At 40.3% G+C, this 20,866-nt stretch overlaps 1 protein-coding gene across 5 annotated transcripts in view; it reads left to right on the forward strand.

The window, feature by feature from the left end:
- Positions 1-19,138, forward strand: part of ptp4a3b (protein tyrosine phosphatase 4A3b) — a 54,087-nt gene extending 34,949 nt beyond the window's left edge. For all 5 annotated transcript variants that reach the window (XM_060921891.1, XM_060921887.1, XM_060921889.1 and 2 more), the window contains 3 exons: positions 14,681-14,811; positions 16,176-16,250; positions 16,396-19,138. In XM_060921891.1, the coding sequence (XP_060777874.1) occupies positions 14,681-14,811; positions 16,176-16,250; positions 16,396-16,513 (324 nt within the window). In that variant the 3' untranslated portion in view covers positions 16,514-19,138. The remainder of the gene's footprint in view (positions 1-14,680; positions 14,812-16,175; positions 16,251-16,395) is intronic.
- The last annotated feature ends 1,728 nt before the right edge of the window (positions 19,139-20,866 follow it).

The raw sequence follows: 20,866 nt of genomic DNA on the forward strand, positions 1-20,866 counted from the left end.
ATTTTAAATAGATTCTATATTTTTGGTCCATCCATGACATATTACTAAAGTAGCCTATTTACTGTTGTTGATGTGGGTCACTTGCTGTTAGCCAATTCACTTTCTCGTACCAGGAGAGCTGAAAGGAACGAGTATTATTCCCTACCTTTTTCACCAAGTCAGTTTGAGGCGTTGGTCTACCCTGCTCTTTAATTTTAATTTTTTCCTCGAAAGGAAGACTGGCAAATGGCTTTGCCAAAATTAAATCAGCAATGCTTGGCATCAGTGCGCAGCTTTCTTGCTAGCTGACTAGCCCCCTCAAGTTCAAGTTCAGTCACTCAAATAAACAAAATTTCTGGAACTAAGATAGCAAACTTGACAACACTATATTTACACTTTATTTACAATGAAAATATATACAAACTAAAAAAGCTGGTAGAAACCTTATGTAATGAATGAAATCGAAATGTAAGCCGATCTCTTACAATACACCACAGCACTTGCGAATCCGCATGGGACTGAACTGATGTTGCCAGATACTGCTGACGTTATCCAGCCCAAAATATGTTCAAAACCTGCCAAAATGCACTTAAAACCGCCCAATTGGGCGGGAAACCCCCCAATCTGGCAACACTGTACCGCTGCCTGTCTATAGTTGAAACGAGCTGTCAATCAAAGAAAATATCCGGCCGCTTTCACCAATCACCAGTCTCCTCGCGGAAACTGCCATGTCCCTCCCATGTGAGGCTGGGAGTCCGTGGGCGGGCATTTTCGCAGTACTTGTCCAATAATCGTCTTGCATTTTGAGATTGACAAGCACATAGCTCCCAATCCACTGAGGCTGGGCTGCATCGCGCTGTCACGAGGGGGAAAAACTCACGCACACATTAGGCGAACTGGGGAAAGTTATAACAATGATTTCACACTGTAGTTGGGTTGAGCACATGATTTCTATGATTCTGGATCTGAAATAGCAATGTTATAAAGTCAGCTATAACATAAGCCTAGCACAATTTCATCCTACACGATGTTCGTCATTTTTAGAGGAGGCTGAGCCTCCCTCGTTGTCTTGGAGCAATCGCCCGTGTTCAGTATTCTCCTGATGGTGGACTCATGAACATTAACATTAGCTAATGTGAGAGAGGCCTTCAGTTGTTTAGAAGTTACCCTGGGGTCCTTTGTGACTTCGCCGACTATTACATGCCTTGCTCTTGGAGTGATCTTTGTTGTTCGACCACTCCTGGGGAGGGTAACAATGGTCTTGAATTTCCTCCATTTGTACACAATCTGTCTGACTGTGGATTGGTGGAGTCCAAACTCTTTAGAGATGGTTTTGTAACCTTTTCCAGCCTGATGAGCATCAACAACGCTTTTTCTGAGGTCCTCAGAAATCTCCTTTGTTCGTGCCATGATACACTTCCACAAACATGTGTTGTGAAGATCAGACTTTGATAGATCCCTGTTCTTTAAATAAAACAGGGTGCCCACTCACACCTGATTGTCATCCCATTGATTGAAAACACCTGACTCTAATTTCACCTTCAAATGAACTGCTAATCCTAGAGGTTCACATACTTTTGCCACTCACAGATATGTAATTTTGGATCATTTTCCTCAATAAATAAATGACCAAGTATAATATTTTTGTCTCATTTGTTTAACTGGGTTCTCTTTATCTACTTCTAGGACTTGTGTGAAAGTCTGATGTTGTTTTAGGTCATATTTATGCAGAAATATAGAAAATTCTAAAGGGTTTGCAAACTTTCAAACACCACTGTATGTTGGGAAACGGATTTGTCATTGTGCAGTAGCATGGAGATGTTAAACACACGAATGCTCTTGGTTAGCTTTTCCAATGTCATTCTGATTGTCACATTGTTGATCTCAAATGGCAAACTATGACTTTGCATTTTAGGATTTCATAATTTAGATGAGGTGCAGCATGGTGGTGTAGTGGTTACCACTGTTGCCTCACAGCAGGAAGGTCCTGGGTTCGAACCCAGCGGCCGGCGAGGGCCTTTCTGTGTGGAGTTTGCATGTTCTCCCCGTGTCTGCGTGGGTTTCCTCCAGGTGCTCCGGTTTCCCCTACAGTCCAAAGACATGCAGGTTAAGTTAATTGGTGGCTCCAAATTGACTGCAGGTGTGAGTGTGAATGGTTGTTTGTCTCTGTCCCTGCGATGATCTGGCGACTTGTCCAGGGTGTACCCCACGTCTCACCCATAGTCAGCTGGGATAGGCTCTAGCTTGCCCGCGACCCTGCACAGGATAAGTGGTTACGGATAATGGACGGATGAATAATTTAGATGGTCCTAAGGATTTGTGCTCAGATCAAACTTTTTTGGTAGTTTTGAAGGCTACATGAGGAGCAACTAACCATAATAGGGAAGTCAGTCGGTATTAATTCTCAAACTGTCTAACAATACATAACTGTGAGGTTTGAGATTCTAGTGCCTTCAGTGTGTTGTGGGCAGTCTGCTATTTACACATGCACTGCACAATGAAGACACACAGCATTTTCTGACATGCACAATGAATGTGCTGAATGAACATAGGACACCTGCAGCAGCTATCTTGCGTATACAAGCAAGTATAAACCCATATCAAGTACAAGTAACCTGATTGAGGCTTTCAGCTGCTCTGAAAGGGGATTCTCTCCATGCTTTTCCTGCTAACGTCAGAGCTTTCTCTTACTCCCCTCTCTCCTTGCTTCCCCCCCCTTACTCTGTCTACTCTGTCTCTTGCTCCCCATCTCACCCATTCCTGGATGAGAATTACACAGCTGCAGTTAACTTGATTCTGGATAGATTTTTTTCCAGTTTGGCCGTATTCCAGACTTTACTGTTACTCTGTTTATATATTTAAAAAAAAAAGGAAATAAAAACCATGCATGTGAGGCACACAACACCGCTAAGTTATATAAAACTGCCTCCTCCTCAATGCTTTTAGGAGAATACAAAATCAAGAAGAAAATTCTTCATAGGGACTATTTATGTCTTTTAGAAAAGCTGAACTGCTTGTGGATTAGGCAGAACACAGTATTTGTCATGTTGTTGAATGTTACAAATTTTCTAAACAGAAATACAGGTAATTATGACCAAAGGTTATCATTTTGTTTATGCTCCTGTTAAGGTTTGTGCCACCTCTAGAGGTTCACCATCTTGGAGCCTATATGTGATCACCTTATCAGATAATGTTGCACAAGCTTGGTCTAGAACATTTCAGTACTTTGAATGCAATTCTATTTTATTTCTTTAGAGTATTCAGTGTGAGGTACCATGAGAGCTGCCTTCCTCTCGCACTTTGTATTCTCTCACTTGTTACTTTGGAACGCTGTGAAGTTCTCCATGTTTCTCGAGAGCTGACAACTTGTTTGTTTGAAAATCCCTTTGAATGAATTCTGGAATCATTTTTGCTCAAATACTGTTGAGTGCATCATTGTTTTGGTACCTGTGTCTGAATTGAGGTTACCTGGGTCAGACATGTTGGCACACTGACTGTTCTGATTTAACAAGAGGGATAGTGTTCTCTAAACAGCCCCGTGATCTGTGTGTTTGTGTCTGATCGGCTGCCAGCTACTATTTGCAGACAGGTGCTGGAGACTGGAAAACCCTACAACAAGCCTTCATAAATAGAGAGACCCTTAAAAATACACCAAATCTCTTAGTGTAAAGATAAAAATAGTACTTGATACGCAGTGAGTGAGTAGAAGTGCATGTTTCTTGGTAGCATGTTAGCATTTCTTGCCTTTCCCTCTCTGTTATATTATAATTAATGTCTATGACTGCAATGGTCAGTCGTGTTATCTTGCCTGAGATCTTTCAGTCAGCATTTCTTTGAGTTCCGGTCTGGGGGGGGGGAAACTTTTTGAAGGGAGGTGTAACAGTGAGACTCAGGGTGTTTGAAAATGGAAACATTTGCTGATGGAGAAACAGGTGCCTAAGGCTTCTCCCTTTCTTGTAACAGGAGAGTCCAGTTGCTGGAGAAATAGCAGGTATGTGATTCAAGGAAAATGCCAAAGCATTTGCTACAATTAGCCTGTAGGGGTGGGACTGGAGACGGACCTGCTTTCCCGGAGCGTATAGCAAGTACATCATGGCTTCTTGGAATTAATAGCTTACTGTGGACAAACCAGACAAGTGGGGGGAGCTATTAACTGCTTACAGGATTTAACTGTTATTTTTAACTCAAGAGCAGAGTGAGCAGTTACTGGTAACTGTTTACATTTACTACTTTAGGAGGTTTTCCTCCCACAGCTCTAAAATACGACTTTGTTTCAGACTACAGCATGTAAGATTTGTCAATTTTCCCTTACTGGAAGAAACATACCTTTTGGAAACTACTTGTGGAAGAACAATTTTCATTAATCTCATGACTGCAAATGCACACATTAAAAATTCAGTTCTGTGACCCAGACCACACACTTAGTGTACCCATCACATTACATAAGAATGTTTGAGGCAAGTTATTTATTAATACTATGTCGTCTTACTCCAGTTTTTCTTTTGCTGTGTTCGTAATCACTGGTTGGTTGCTGTGCTTGAAAATAAGATCTGTATATTTTGTTCTCCAGCCTGTCAGGCATTTTGTATAAACTGGATAATGTAAGCAGGTTAGAAAGACACAGATCAGGTAAGCAGATGGCTCAAATCACTCACCCTTGCCCAATATAATTGAATTTGAAATATGAAAATACAGATGAACACAAACGGCTGTCTCGGTCACTGGCTGGCGATCATAAATTTTCAACTAGATAACAATACAAATTCCACAACAGACTATCACCTATCATTCATTAATTTCCCACCAAGTTCTGAGAACAAATAAATGTAACCTGAAAACATAAGAAAACTCTGTCAGACTTGAATCCTTTTTTTTCTCCTCTTATTATTATTATTATTATTATTATTATAGTACATCAGACACTTTTTTTTAATATAAACTCTCCTCCTATTTGTTTTGTTTATACTCCTTATTGGCTGTGGCTCCTGCCAGTCAGTGCGTTTACATGCACATAGAGAGAATCGAATTTCTGCCGTTGCTCGACTGAAATCGAAGTTCAAAATGCCATGTATACACCTTAATTCGGCTGAAATTGAACCGAACTTGATTTCTCGGAATCGAGCTACACGACCTAGATTATGCGATTTCTGCCGAGCTACTTGGTGCATGTATACCCTATTGAGCTACGTATTCGAGCTACTTACTTCAGCACTGCCCCTTCCGGAAGTGACGAGACCACAAGCGGGAAACACAACAGTCTCAGTCGGCATGACAACGGCATGAATCTTTTCTTTTTATGGCATTGTTTGCACTGTTAAAATTTAGCTCACTTACTGTATCACCAAATACATCTGTACAGCTGTTGCATAGCTGTGAATTGTGTACATAAACAAGTCACTGTATTTGTGTGTGTATATATAGATGTCCAACATCTGAAGAATGTCAGTAAAAACAAAACAATTGAACTTTGTGTGTTTATTAAGACATAAGTTAAATTGTAAGCAAAAAAAATGGACTTTAGAAAAAAAAATTTTGTAAGCAAAAAATGGACTTTAGAAAAATATACAATTGTGCAAAATAAGTTGTCTTACAGTGGTCTGCGCAGAACAGTTTGTAGCCATACAGTCTGTTAGAGCAAGCCTAACAGCTTGAGCACGGAACTTGTGAACACGGAACTGCCAGTGTTGCCAGATTGGGCGGTTTTAAGTGCATTTTGGTGGATTTGAACATGTTTTGGGCTGGAAAACGTCAGCAGTATCTGGCAACACTGCTGATAACTTTGTTTATACTCTTGAATAGCTCTTCATGACGACAACCGGAAGTGTACCAACACGATGGGGCGTGTAGCATCACCTGTGGCTCGGGTGCACAATGTACCTCACACAATAGCTCGATTTCATCGTGTGCATGTAGGATTGGATTTCTCTGGCACCCTACTGGGACCTTCAGCTCGATTACCGACAGCAGCTCGATTTGGATGTGCATGTAAACGTAGTCACTGTGGACTCGGACTTCTTTCATGCCTGGAGTTGGGGTATGATGACTTTTGGCGTACTGAAACTACTGTATTGCGTATGTGTACAACTATCCTGCCAGTTTTGAGCTGACACCTCTGACATGGCGCTGACTAAATTACTATTACAGGATTGTCAGTGTGACTCACAGCAACTCCGGAACATCAGATTAAAACTTTCTCCCCTGACTTAATCATGATTTTATTATTTTAGCAAAATATTCAAGGCGTCATCTCTTTAAGTTACACCAAAAAGAAGTGTTTTAACTACTAGATGATAGCAGTGGTCTTGAATAGGAATGCAAGTTAGCTTGCCATTCTTCTGAAGGCATTGCCATAGAAATGCAAAGTAATTCGGATGTCCTGTTGTGCTTTTCTCTTCACAGTGCACAGCCAACTCTCGCTGTAATAATCGATGTGTTGGTTATGTAAAAAATGCATTTGTGATTAATAGCCAGGTCCATAAGTATTTGGACAGTGACACCTTTGGAATTTTGCCTCTGTACACCACCACAGTAGATTTGAAATGAAGCAATTAAGATGCAAATGAAGTGTAGACTTTCAGTTTTAATTCAAGGGCTTTAACAAAAATATTGCATTAACTGTTTAGGAACTACAACTATTTTTACATAGCCCTTCTATTTTCACAGGCTCAAAAGTTAACAGACACTTGACTGATAAGCCAGGCGTGGCTTATTTCCTCTTAATTTCAGGACAAATTAAGGAGATAAAAGGTCTGGAGTTGATTCCAAGTGTTAAATTTGCATTTGGTAGCTGTTCGTTGGAACTCTCAATATGTGGTCCAAAGAGGTGCTGATGCAAATGAAGGAGGCCATCGTTGGGGGGGGACCAGACTTATCAGAAAGATAGCAGAAACTTTTTTTTTTATCAACAATTTTATCCATTCTTAAAAAGAAGGAATGTACTGGCAAGCTCAGCAACACCAAAAAGCCTGGAAGACCACAGAACACAACTTGTCACTGGTGAAGAAAAACCCATTTATGCCATCTAGTCAAGAATACTTTCAAGGAAGTAGGCCTATCATTTTCATAGTCTACAAATGAGATGCCTTCATGAATGAAAATGCAGAGGATTTACCTCAAGATGGAAACCACTGGTAACAGTTGAACAGAAATACCAGATTAGACTTTGCTAGAAAACAGCTATAAAAAGCCTGCCCAGTTCTGGACAAGATTCTTTGGACAGATGAAATGAAGATTAACTTGAACCATGAATGATGGGAAGAGAAATGTATAGAGAAGGAAAGGAAGAAAGCTCATGATCCAAAACATTACCACATCATGTCAAACATGTTGGCAGCAGTGTTATGGCATGGGCATGTATGGCTGCCAATTGAACTGGGTCACTGGTGTTTATTGATGTGCCTGAAGAAGTAGCAGGATGAATTCTGAAGTGTATAGAGCTATAATTTCTGCTCAGATTTAGTCAAATGCTATTAAACCAATAAGATGGCGAGTCAGAGTACAGATGACCCAAAACATGCCATTAAGGCCCTGTTTACATTATTTCGAATCAGCGGATCATCAGATTAACGTTTTTAAAACGATTCGCGTGCACACAGCAACGCCAATACACGATTCGCATGCACACAGCAACGCCAATACACGATTCACGTGCACACAGCAACGCCAATACACGGATACGCTAATCACATGACTAATTAGACGTCACGTCACATGATCCCAGTGCGTATCGGGCATGCACAAGTCACTCACCACTTGCAAGTGGAAGGATGGCAAGCGAACACCTTCTCCAGCAGATAAACACACCTGGCTGTGATGTTCATGTTCTCACTGAGTTTAAGCGCCTGAAGGAGGTTGAAATGTGTAAATAAACCTCAGTGCAGCTCAGCGCTTCCTCCTGCGCTCCAAATCACTCCGCCCTGAACAGCGAGTGCCCTCTGGAGGGTGCGCACTCCGGCCCTGCGCAGCTCACAGAGCGCGCGAGTGAAGCACACGAGCAGTGATTCGGGACTGAGCCGCTGTGTGTGTGATCCCAACGCCAGCGAATCAGGAAGGTGGATGTCACAGTGACGTTGTCCAATGACGACGTCAGCTAGAGCTCAGCACAGCGTATCCGCGTATCCTCAATGTTTACACAGCACCGGACCAGACACGAACTGGATTGAATACGTGGGCTCTGGCGGATTCCCGTTTCCCGGCGTTTTAATGTGAATGAACAGTGCATCCGCGAAGAAAACGAGACAGATACGGTCTAATGTAAACTTGGCCTAAGTCAACCCAAGAGCTTATTGCAAAGAAATTGAATGATCTTAAATGGCTGAGTCAGTCAACCCAATTGAGCATGCCTTTTGCTTCCTGAAGACAAAACAGAAGGCAGAAAGTCCCACAAACAAGCAACAACTGAAAGCGGCTGCAGTCAAAACCTGGCAAAGCATCTCAAGGCAGGAAACTCATCATTTGATGATTTTCAAGGGATTCCAGAATTCAGGCAGTTATTGAATGCAAATAATTTGCATCCAAGTATTAAAAATGCTTTATTTATAATTTGTTATAAGCAGCTTATATTTATATTCATTCATTCATTCATTCATTATCTCTAGCCGCTTTATCCTTCTACAGGGTCGCAGGCAAGCTGGAGCCTATCCCAGCTGACTACGGGCGAAAGGCGGGGTACACCCTGGACAAGTCGCCAGGTCATCACAGGGCTGACACATAGACACAGACAACCATTCACACTCACATTCACACCTACGGTCAATTTAGAGTCACCAGTTAACCTAACCTGCATGTCTTTGGACTGTGGGGGAAACCGGAGCACCCGGAGGAAACCCACGCGGACACGGGGAGAACATGCAAACTCCGCACAGAAAGGCCCTCGCCGGCCCTGGGGCTCGAACCCAGGACCTTCTTGCTGTGAGGCGACAGCGCTAACCACTACACCACCGTGCCGCCCTTATATTTATATAATATAGAAAAAATAATATACTGCTTGTCTGTCAGTGTCATGGGTGAGCTGGTGCCAGTCAGAGAGGTGATACCAAATTATTGCTAGTCTATCATAGGGATGACACAGAAACAAGCAACCTTTCATACTTGCATTCACACTTATGGGCAATTTAGAGTACCCAGCTGACCTAATCTGCATGTCTTTGGACTGTGGGAGGAAACCAGAGCACATGGAGAAAACCCACATAGGCATGGGGAGAACATGCAAACTACACACTAAGGCAACAGTCAGCTATAAGGTTTGAACCCGTAACCTTCTTGCTGTGAGGCAACAGTGCTAACCATTGGCGGTAATTCTCAAACAGTTAATGCAGTATTTTTGTTAAACCACTTGAATTAAAGCTAAAACTGTACATTTCATTCACATCTTGATTACTTCATGTCAAATTCATTGTGCTGGTGTACTGAGGCAAAAGTATGAAAATTGTCTCACTGTCTTCAATACTTACAGTGGTGCTTGAAAGTTTGTGAACCCTTTAGAATTTTCTATATTTCTGCATGAATATGATCTAAAACATCATCAGATTTTCACACAAGTCTGAAAAGTAGATAAAGAGAACCCAGTTAAACAAATGAGACAAAAATATTATACTTGGTCATTTATTTATTGAGGAAAATTACCCAATATTACATATCTGTGAGTGGCAAAAGTATGTGAACCTTTGCTTTCAGTATCTGGTGTGACCCCCTTGTGCAGCAATAACTGCAACTAAACGTTTCCGGTAACTGTTGATCAGTCCTGCACACCGGCTTGGAGGAATTTTAGCCCATTCCTCCGTACAGAACAGCTTCAACTCTGGGATGTTGGTGGGTTTCCTCACATGAACTGCTCGCTTCAGGTCCTTCCACAACATTTGGATTGGATTAAGGTCAGGACTTTGACTTGGCCATTCCAAAACATTAACTTTATTCTTCTTTAACCATTCTTTGGTAGAACGACTTGTGTGCTTAGGGTCATTGTCTTGCTGCATGACCCACCTTCTCTTGAGATTCAGTTCATGGACAGATGTCCTGACATTTTCCTTTAGAATTCGCTGGTATAATTCAGAATTCATTGTTCCATCAATGATGGCAAGCCGTCCTGGCCCAGATGCAGCAAAACAGGCCCAAACCATGATACTACCACCACCATGTTTCACAGCTGGGATAAGGTTCTTATGCTGTAATGCGGTGGTTTCCTTTCTGCAAACATAATGCTTCTCATTTAAACCAAAATTCTATTTTGGTCTCATCCATCCACAGAACATTTTTCCAGTAGCCTTCTGGCTTGTCCATGTGATCTTTAGCGAACTGCAGACAAGCAGCAATGTTCTTTTTGGAGAGCAGTGGCTTTCTCCTTGCAACTCTGCCATGCAGACCACTGTTGTTCAGTGTTCTCCTGATGGTGGACTCATGAACATTAGCCAATGTGAGAGAGGCCTTCAGTTGCTTAGAAGTTACCCTGGGTCCTTTGTGACCTCGCCGACTATTACACGCCTTACTCTTGGAGTGATCTTTGTTGGTCGACCACTCCTGGGGAGGGTAACAATGGTCTTGAATTTCCTCCATTTGTACACAATCTGTCTGACTGTGGATTGGTGAAGTCCAAACTCTTTAGAGATGGTTTTGTAACCTTTTCCAGCCTGATGAGCATCAACAACGCTTTTTCCGAGGTCCTCAGAAACCTCCTTTGTTCGTGCCATGATACATTTCCACAAACATGTGTTGTGAAGATCAGACTTTGATAGATCCCTGTTCTTTAAATAAAACAGGGTGCCCACTCACACCTGATTGTCATCCCAATTGATTGAAAACACCTGACTCTAATTTCACCTTCAAATTAACTGCTAATCCCAGAGGTTCACATACTTTTGCCACTCACAGATATGTAATATTGGATAATTTTCCTCAATAAATAAATGACCAAGTATAACATTTTTGTCTCATTTGTTTAACTGGGTTCTCTTTATCTACTTTTAGGACTTGTGTGAAAGTCTGATGATGTTTTAGGTCATATTTATGCAGAAATATAGACAATTCTAAAGGGTTCACAAACTTTCAAGCACCACTGTATGAACCTGGCTGTATCTAAGCTTATTTTATTGGTTTATGCAGGCATTATAATGTTGTATCACATATCTCCTTGATGAAAAATCTTCTAATAGCACGCTCGCATGGCATTATCCTGCCATATCTGATTTAATTTCTCGGATTTGCTGCTAAACACTACGGTGTCCTTGTTCCTGCTGATGCTGACTGAAGTGGGAGAGACAGCAGCATGAGAGTTTGGTACAGTACATGCCATGTTTGCCATGGCACAGCTTGTGAGAATCACACTGGAGTCATCAAAGTCTTTTCATTGGATGGTGTGATTTAGATACACTAGAGAGTCTGTTCAGTCAAAGGCCTGAGATAGGCCTCCTTCTGCAGATAACATGTTCCCACAGCACAGACTGTGATGATAGCTGTCAAGCTCTTTTCTGTACAGTCTACTTACAATCTCTCCCCCATATTCAGCCATCCTTCCTGTTGATCTCTACAGAAATGCCATATTATTTTATTTATATTACACATATACAGGGGGCTGCAAAAGTAGGTATACAGTAATGAAAAAAAAAAGTTTGCACAAAACGTTAGTATTAAATGAAACCTCGCACCACTATTGTAATACTGGAATAATCCTTACTGTATGTTGAAGATGAAATGATCTCCAAAAGGCATAAAGTTAAAGATGACTCATTCCCTTTTATATTTTAAGCAAAAATAATTTATTTTCATCTTTTACATTTTCAAAATGACAAAAAAAGAAAAGGGCCCGAAGCAAAAGTTTGGGCACCCTGCATTGTTAGTACCTAGTAACACCCCCTTTGGCAAGTATCACAGCTTGTAAACACTTTTTGTAGCCAGCTAATAATCTTTCAGTTCTTACCTGGGGGATTTTCACACATTCATCTTTGCAAAAGGCTGCCAGTTCTACAAGTTTCTTGGGCTGTCTTGCATGCACTGCTCTTTTGAGCTCTATCCACAGATTTTCAATGATGTTTAGGTCAGGGGACTGTGAGGGCCAGGGCAAAACCTTCAGCTTGTGCCTCTTGAGGTATTCCATTGTAGATTTTGAGGTGTGTTTTGGATCATCGTCTTATTGTAGGACCCATCCTCTTTTTAACTTCAACTTTTTTACAGATGGTGTGATGTTTGCTTCCAGAATTTGCTGGTATTTATTCGAATCCATGCTTCCCTCGACCAATGAAATGTGCCCTGTGCCACTGGCTGCAACACAACCCCAAAGCATGATCGATCCACACCCATGCTTCAGAGTTGGAGAGGTGTTCTTTTCCTGGAATTTGGCACCTTTTTTTTTTTTTTTTTTTCTCCAAACATACCTTTGCACATTGTGGCCAAAAAGTTCTCTTTTGATTTCATCAGTCCACAGGACTTGTTTCCAAAATGCATCAGGCTTATTTAGATGTTCATTTGCAAACTTCAGACTAGGGTTGGGCGGTATCCAAATTTTGATACCTTTAAACTGTCTCTGTGTTTTCCCGGGGTATACGGTATTACCGAGAAAAAAATAATATTTTGTTTCGGCCTACTGTGTAACGTGCGCCTATGCCTCAAATGTACTATTTAAAAGCAGCATAGCGAATTGTGTGCATTGTGGTATGGATTAAGCAGCAAAGCGAATTTTGTGCATTGATGAATGGATTAAGAGATATTTCAAAGCATCACGCAACTCTTCCTTCATCTTGAAAATAGCATTCAACTGTCGTTTACACATGTCTGCGTTGAAACGCCATTTGCAGCACTATTTCACCTACTCCATCAAAAAAAGTACACGATGAGCAGGATCATACCCTTTCAAGCATGGGAAATAAAAAGAAAAAGAATCAACCAACACCCAAGTCCGTTTAGACTGCGCGATAAACCATATTCTTCAGCGCAAATGAGGCGAACCTAATTCAAATGCGTGATAGCTGCACAAGGCAAAATCATATGGGCCCACGTCATGCCATGGCGGGGAAATTAATAATCAAATGGCCTTACCTTGCTTAAAACGTTGTCTTGATCACATAACTCCTTACAATTATTCCACTTAAATCCATACGGTTTAACACACCCAACAAAGATAGCAAGCGCATTGCTAATTCCCACCAGAAACCTAACAGTTTACGCTACGATGTTTTCTTCCGTTTCTTCAGTAGATGACATTTCAAACGTTTATTACCCACATCCCAAATGTCATACGTTATATTATTTTACCTTGTTGTTACTCATGTAACCTACTCAAAACACAACTCATTGGAGAGATCTCGTGGAAGTGGAGTACCCCAGGCTATGGTGTGCCTTAGGGGACATATTAGATTTTTCGTTTGGTTTGAAACCAAAATACTGCCACACTGCCGATATTGTATTTTTTTTTTTGCCACTAACTCGTTATCTTGACTTGCCATCTTTCAACCGCGGTCTCAGTCTCTTTTTTTTTTTTTTTTTAGATAGGACAGCATAGAGAGACAGGAAATGAGCGGGGGAGAGAGAGACGGGATCGGGAAATAACCTCGGGTCGAAATCGAACCCGGGTCCCCGGATTTATGGTACGGTGCCTTAGCCATCTGAGCCATGACACCCCCGGTCTCAGTCTCTTGCGAAGCTTTCTGTCAGACTCCAAATGTCACGCAGGGTTGCCATGGTAATGACAAACAACCCTGCACGCGATGAGAACTTCTTTAGGAAATTGATAGAATTAGTGAAAATACGATCACACAGTTATTCGGGATGAACTTCAATTTATTATTTTATATTATGACCTCATGTACTCCATATTTATTTAGATATTATATATTTTTTTAAAATGACGGTAATGAGACCGATACCGTTGGTACTTTTGGATACCTCGGGATACCTTCTTACCGTAATACCGCCCAACCCTACTTCAGACGCTGAATTTTGTGGCTAGGATGCAGGAAAGGTTTTCTTCTGATGACTCTTCCATGAAGGTCATATTCGTTCAGGTGTCGCTGCATAGTAGAACAGTGCACCACCACTCCAGGGTCTGCTAAATCTTTCTGAAGGTCTTTTGCAGTCAAACATGGGGTTTTATTTGCCTTTCTAGCAATCCAGTGAGCAGTTCTTTCAGAAAGTTTTCTTCATCTGCCAGACCTCACCTTGATCTCCACTGTTTCTGTTAACTGCCATTTCTTAACATTACAATCTGAGGAAACAGCTACCTGAAAACACTTTGCTACGTTCTTGTAGCCTTCTCCTGCTTTGTGAGCGTCAATTATTTTATTATTCAGAATGCGAGGGAGTTGCTTAGAGGAGTCCATGGCTGTTGATTTTAGGGACAAGTTTGAGGAGTCAGAGAATTTATATAGCTTTGAAATCTGCATCATCTGACCTTTCCTAATGAAGAATTTGAACAAGCCACAGCTCAATAAGCTAATTAAGGTCTGGAACCTTGGTAAAAGTTACCTGAGAACTCAAATGTACTGGGGTGCCCAAACTTTCGCATGGTGTTCCTTTTCTTTTTTCACTCTCCAATTGTACAAAACAAAAATAATACACATCTTGCAGAAAACGTTGAAGAAATGTCGTCTTTACCTTTATGCCTTTTGGTGATTAGTTAAGTGAGCAGAAGATGAACTGTTCACAGTAACAGACATTTTCAGTAAGGGTGCCCCTTTTTTTATTTTTTTCTTCTTTCCTCTCTTCCTTTCTGCAGGACTGGCCATTTGAGGATGGTGCTCCTCCTCCCACAAAAATTGTGGATGACTGGCTTTCGCTGCTAAAAAATAAATTCTGTGAGGACCCCGGCAGCTGTGTGGCTGTGCACTGTGTGGCAGGACTTGGACGGTGAGTAGAATTGGGTCAACAAATTTTTTTTTTCTATTTTATTTATTTTAATTTATTTATTTATAACATAAAGATAAAAATTCAGGCATTTCTGACTAAACAGTGCCCCCCTTTAATTTTAATTTTAAAATTAGTCATTCTAATTTTAAATGAATACCAGCAACATTCCATGTAGAATTTTATTGAGGTGGAAATCAAGCTTTAAATCTTATCCTGACATGGGTCAGAGCTAAACGCAAGTTGGTCTGGAGTTCCATTAGCAGAAAGCCTGGTGTGTGTGTGTGTGGATCCTGAGCTCTAGTCAAACTCTGGATTAATGGTATACTGTGAATTATTGTCATAATATAGTTTTTAGTTTATAATCAAATACACCAACGCATCAGTCCAAGGCCCTGTCACGTGCCCATCCTTCTCAGAATCCGGTCAAATTCATTCAGTGAGCCTCATTAAACCTTGCCAAAATCAACTGTTTGCTGAGATTCACTCAACTTATACCAGTTTATTATTGGAGGCACAGGGGTTGACATCTGATCATGGAACAGGAAGTTGCTGTTAAGTACCTCCTTTTTAATTTCCGAAAGACTGTTGTACAGTCATTGTGATTCCAAGCTAAACAAACAAAAAAGAAAGCCCAGACAATAACTAGGTGAGAATGAACGACTGTCTAATTTGGCCATTCAGATAAAGCTCATAGCACCTGTGCATCTCTCTCTCTCTCTCTCTCTCTCTCTCTCTTTCGCGCGTGCTCTCTCTCTCTCTCTCTCTCTCTCTCTCTCTCTCTCTCTCATATTCTGAGGCACCAGGCTTTCTGACGTAGTTTCATGGCCCCATGGGAGCCCTCTGCACATCTTGACAGAGAGCCAATGTTTGCATTACTCGGGCAAGTTTGTTATGCTGTTGATCTGTAGGAGGCCTGTTTGGGTTGGTATTCACTGGAAAGTCAGAGTTTTTAGCCAAATGATAAAAGTTGATTTCTCAGACTAGAATGATTGATTGTTTTCTAAGAAATATTGGTTCTTTATTTCTTAGCATCGTGGTTTAAAAAAATAAATAAATAAAAGGCTATCGAAGAAACTACTTCTGCCCTGTCCAAGATATTTTTAGGATATTTGTCACAAATTTCTTACTTTCTTTTACAAGCAGATTTCATCTCATTTTAAAAGTGAATTTGTTGTTTGCATGATTGCCTGTCCACTTGCTTGATCACTGGCAATTGTGTCCAACTGAAGAAACTATTTCTCATATTCACCAGGTGATATCTTTGCTCTCAAGAGCGAGTTGAGAGATGTAGTCTTTTACCATTGATTTGTTTTGAGTCTCTTGAGCAGGACATCAGCCTTTATTGATGCAGTTATGTGTTGCAGAGCTCCAGTTCTGGTCGCCCTGGCGCTGATAGAGTGTGGAATGAAGTATGAAGATGCCATTCAGTTCATCAGACAGTGAGTGCACAGTAGACATTGCATGACATTTGTTGTTTACCTTAGAATAGCATTTTATAATATAAACCAGCTTAAAATACAAGTACAGTATTTTTATATAATTAGATATTAATTGTTTTCGGATTGATTTCAATTTTTTTTATAGAAAACGTCGGGGTGCCATCAACAGCAAGCAGCTGACCTATTTAGAGAAGTACAGGCCTAAGCAGAGACTGCGCTTTAAAGACCCACACAACCACAAGAACAAGTGCTGCCTCATGTGAGCGAGTCTCAGCCCATCTGCTACTGAAGGAATTGAATAATAATTTTTGGATGAAACGGGACTAATGCCACAACCCCAATGCATTTAGATTGTTTTGCTATCTTTTGCTATTTGGAGGACTTGACCCCTCCTTAATCTCTGTGAGACCCCTAAGTGTAAGGGCTTTGTGAACTCAGGGCTGTGAAAGACAAGCCTCTAGATATTTGTCTTGATCCTAAGTGTCTCACAAATGGTATTACATGTACATGCACGTGTGAGTGACAGAGAGAGAGAGAGAGAGAGAGAGTGTGTGTGTGTGTGTGAGAGAGAGAGAGAGAGAGAGAGAGAGAGAGAGTGAGTGAGTACGTACATGCAGTATATAAACAACCAGCAAGATCTGCAGAACACACTCCAAAGATAATTTTCTGCTCCCTTTGGCAAGGCAAACATGAATGAACTTATGGAAGATTGCTACCAAAATTGCTTGTTTATATCTTATCATGTACAGTTTTAACTAAAGCACGGCTTTTCTCTTTCCCTCTCTTTTATGTAATTTTATTCCAAGGCTTGGCTTTCTAGTCCCACTTTCCTGAACGTCACAAATGGTTTTGGCAAATAATTTTATTTTTATATACATACAGGGCTCGACGTTTAAGGACTGCCCGATTGCCCGGGGAAAGTGAAACATGCATCTGGGCAAGTGGGATATGTCCCCAACGTGCCTGACCGGGCAAGTTGGAATGAGCATATATTACGAACTCTCACCACAAAAATTAGGCTTTTTGATCTTTTTCAGTTCCTAAAAGCATCCTTCACTCCATATCCACCATTACATCTTGGCTGTTTTCTTAGTCTCGGTTTCGTTTACTGCTTTGCAAGTTATTTTATATACCCTGCTGTTGTAATATGGTACGCGTACTGTTTATAGACCCCTTGTGCATGACATCATGCATCATGTGATAATTACAGCTGGGGTCAGACAGACACCGCCTTTCATGCAAGCAAGGGTTAATCTGTCTTCAATATGGTTAATTTTTGCGCTGTTTTTGCTTGTTCAAACAGAGAAATCGATAAAAGGCATTACCGTCTCCCCGCTATCAAGAAAAATGTTAACAAATGGAAGCAAATGCTTCAAGAACAACGAGGAAATGAGTGGTTAAAGAATATGAGGAGAGGAGCTCAGCCTGAAAACTCCAGAGAAATTCACGATTGTATTTAAAATGTATTTTATAAAAACAAAGTTGGAAGTGAGTATGAAAGAGTTTGCTTAAGAATCTCGTTTTATTTTTTTTCTGCTCCTTCATGAAAGTGTTTGATTTTCTTACAGGTGAAGCTGCTTCCTTATTCGATACAGAAAACCCAGATTGGTTTCAAATAACTCGGGCATAAAAAAAAAAACCTCAATAAGGAGTGACATGCGTAATATATCCTGAAAGAACAGAACAGATTAAGAGCAGAGAGAGATGGAGCTTTGTTTCTGTTATCAGAGGAACACAGTCCTGTGCAAAATTTTATATATTTTGTCATCTACCACCTCTTTTTTTTTTTTTAAATAAACAAACAAAACGTGCTGCGTCATGACAGACTGGCTGCACTGATTCAGTTACAGGTTGCCAGGTCTGTATAAAAACACCCACAACCTACACACTAAACAATAATTTTAAACTCAAACATTATCCTGTCTGTCATGATACAGCATGGGTGTTTTTTTTTTTTTTTAATAAACCTAGAGGTGGATAATAACAAAAGATATATAAATATTCTCAAACAGTACTGTTCAAAAGTCTTGGCACCCTGTTTTCATACAAACTTTTATTATAGATTTCTATTTTATGATTTCTACATTATCGAGTAATAAACCTACAGTCTGAGAGAGTTCTACACAAACACACTGAACTTTACAACAGCTGCATGCATGTGAAATGGAAATAAATCGACTAAGGCAAGAAAAACTATTTTAGATAAAATTGTCTGTTACAAGTAAAAAGTAACCAATAACCAAACTTCAATTCAATGTGTGAGCTTCATTTTATTATTGCAATTCACAACTATTCTATAGTTTTCCTTAAAAAAAAAATAGTGCTCACAAAATTTTGATAATATTGTGGGGCAAGTGGGTTTAAAAGTTAACGTCGAGCCCTTATATATAAATAAACATTGTGATGTTAACTACTATCTGGGATTAGAACACTGCACCATTAAGAGTGTGTATGAGCATGAGCTGGATAGATGGTAAAAAGCACACTGCATTGAGTAATTTTCCTTAGCACACCTTTGTTAAAATTAGGCTAGAAGAGATTTACAACAAGCTGGTTGGCAAATGGTTAGAAACTATTTCAACCCTGCTTTTGGTTTCCCGTGTTTGTTTGTTTTTTTTTTCTCCCCCAATTAATATAATGGCAATGTACTGCAAGTGTCTTTTCAACTCACGGCTCTATAAATTGTGCTACCATGGAAATAGGAAGCAAATAAATCCAAAACTGTGTAATAGGAAAAAGCCCCTTCTTTGGAGCTGAATGATCCAGGTACTGAAACATGCTTCAAGTTCTGGAATATAAGCTTTTGAAAAATGAATGAATACATTTTTCTGTCTTCTAAATCAGAAGCGCATCCAATTTTGTTGACATTGAATTGTAATGACATTTAAGTAATAAAATAATTTTTTAAAAATGTGATTTATTCTGCTTGTTAATGTTTTTGGGTCTTGATCTATGTCGATAAATGTTTTGGGAACCTAATTTACATAAAATTAGATCATACTGAATGCACAGCCAGCACCTTTGATCTGAAACTAGGACTGTTAAATATTAGCTCTCTTACATCTAAATTGCCTATGAAGCTACTGTTCAGGAGTTTAATGTACTGTGTTTAACAGAAACGTGGATTAAAGGAAACGAGTATACATTTATATACCGACAGATAATTATATACATCAGCCTCATTTAACTGGCAGAGGAAGTGACGTTGCAGTTATTCATAATAATAATCCAGGCAGAAGATAACCAAAATATTTCTAAATTCATATTTTATACAGCAGCAAAATTAACTAGGAACAAGTCCACCACAGAAACATGCACACCATCAATATGTAGTAGCAATGACAAATATTTTCAATAATTTCAAAAATGTAAAGTATTCCATAAAAATTCTCAAGCCAAACAATTTAATAATTAGGCCTGTAGATAATGTATCAGGTCAGTGACTTAGAATGTTTTACAACCCTTCAAGAGACCAAACTAATTTGACTGATTTCTTCCTAAATCAACCTGTGTCCTAGATCCCTAGATTACCGAATCCCTAGATTTCGAAATTACCAGAAACAATCAAACCTCTACTAAAAAGAATCAATTCTTCCCTTAGCACTGGCTATATATCTAAATCTTTTAAACTAGCAGTTATTAAACCATTGATTTAAGATAATAATAATAATAACAACCTGACCTTTGACCCCTGTCAGCTGGACAAAGTCAAATATCATACCTCCCCTTTATCTCCAAGATCCTTGAAAAAGTAGCACAGCAGTTATGTTCATTCCTACACAGGAATAACATTCATGAAAGGTATCAGGATTTAGACCTCATCATAGCACAGAGACAGTGCTGGTTAAAGTGGTAAATTACCTACTACTGGCCTCTGATCAGGGTTGTGTCTGCTTGCTTGTGTTGCTTGACCTTAGTGCAGCTTTTGACACCACTGGTCACACTATTCTTGATATTCTAGAAAACGTTGTTGGAGTTAAGGGAACTGCCCCCTCCTGGCTCAGGTCTTATTTGATTGTTATCAGTTTGTAGATGTAAACAGTGACTTCTATACATGTTCTAATGTAAAGTTTTGTGGTTTGTTTTAGGCCCACTGCTTTTTTCTTTATATATGATAGTCAAGTCACAGTCCTTCCCGCACCATTCATGGTGCGTTTGGCGGTGCTGATCTCCGTTTCGTAGCCCTCGGCCTATTGCCTATAGAGGATGTGCAGTCATGTGACCCGTCCATGTTTACGCCGCCATATTGGACAGCTTCAGGATTGTTTACCTTGCGCGAGCATAATGGATCCAGGGAGTAATCCCCAAGAAAATTCGGAAAATACCCCATCTACATCGCGCGATAACTTGTCTAAGTTTGTTCAGCATCTTGAAGGTGACGTGAGGCAGCGTTACGTGGAAAAGTGTTCCAGGTTGGGGATTGCAGATCCGTACAACTTGCCGCAATCCTTGTTCAGGGAAATTCGGAGCTGCGGTGTCGGCGATTTGCCCGATCTGGCCTACCACGACATTTACAATTTTCTTGTTAATCGTGAATCGTGTTACACTGGCAAAGCCCTCAAAGCTTACAAGAGCCTGGAAGCTTATAAATATTTTGTTGCGGAATGGGTATCCCA

Source organism: Neoarius graeffei, chromosome 5, assembly GCF_027579695.1.
Source record: "Neoarius graeffei isolate fNeoGra1 chromosome 5, fNeoGra1.pri, whole genome shotgun sequence".
Lineage (NCBI taxonomy): Eukaryota > Metazoa > Chordata > Actinopteri > Siluriformes > Ariidae > Neoarius > Neoarius graeffei.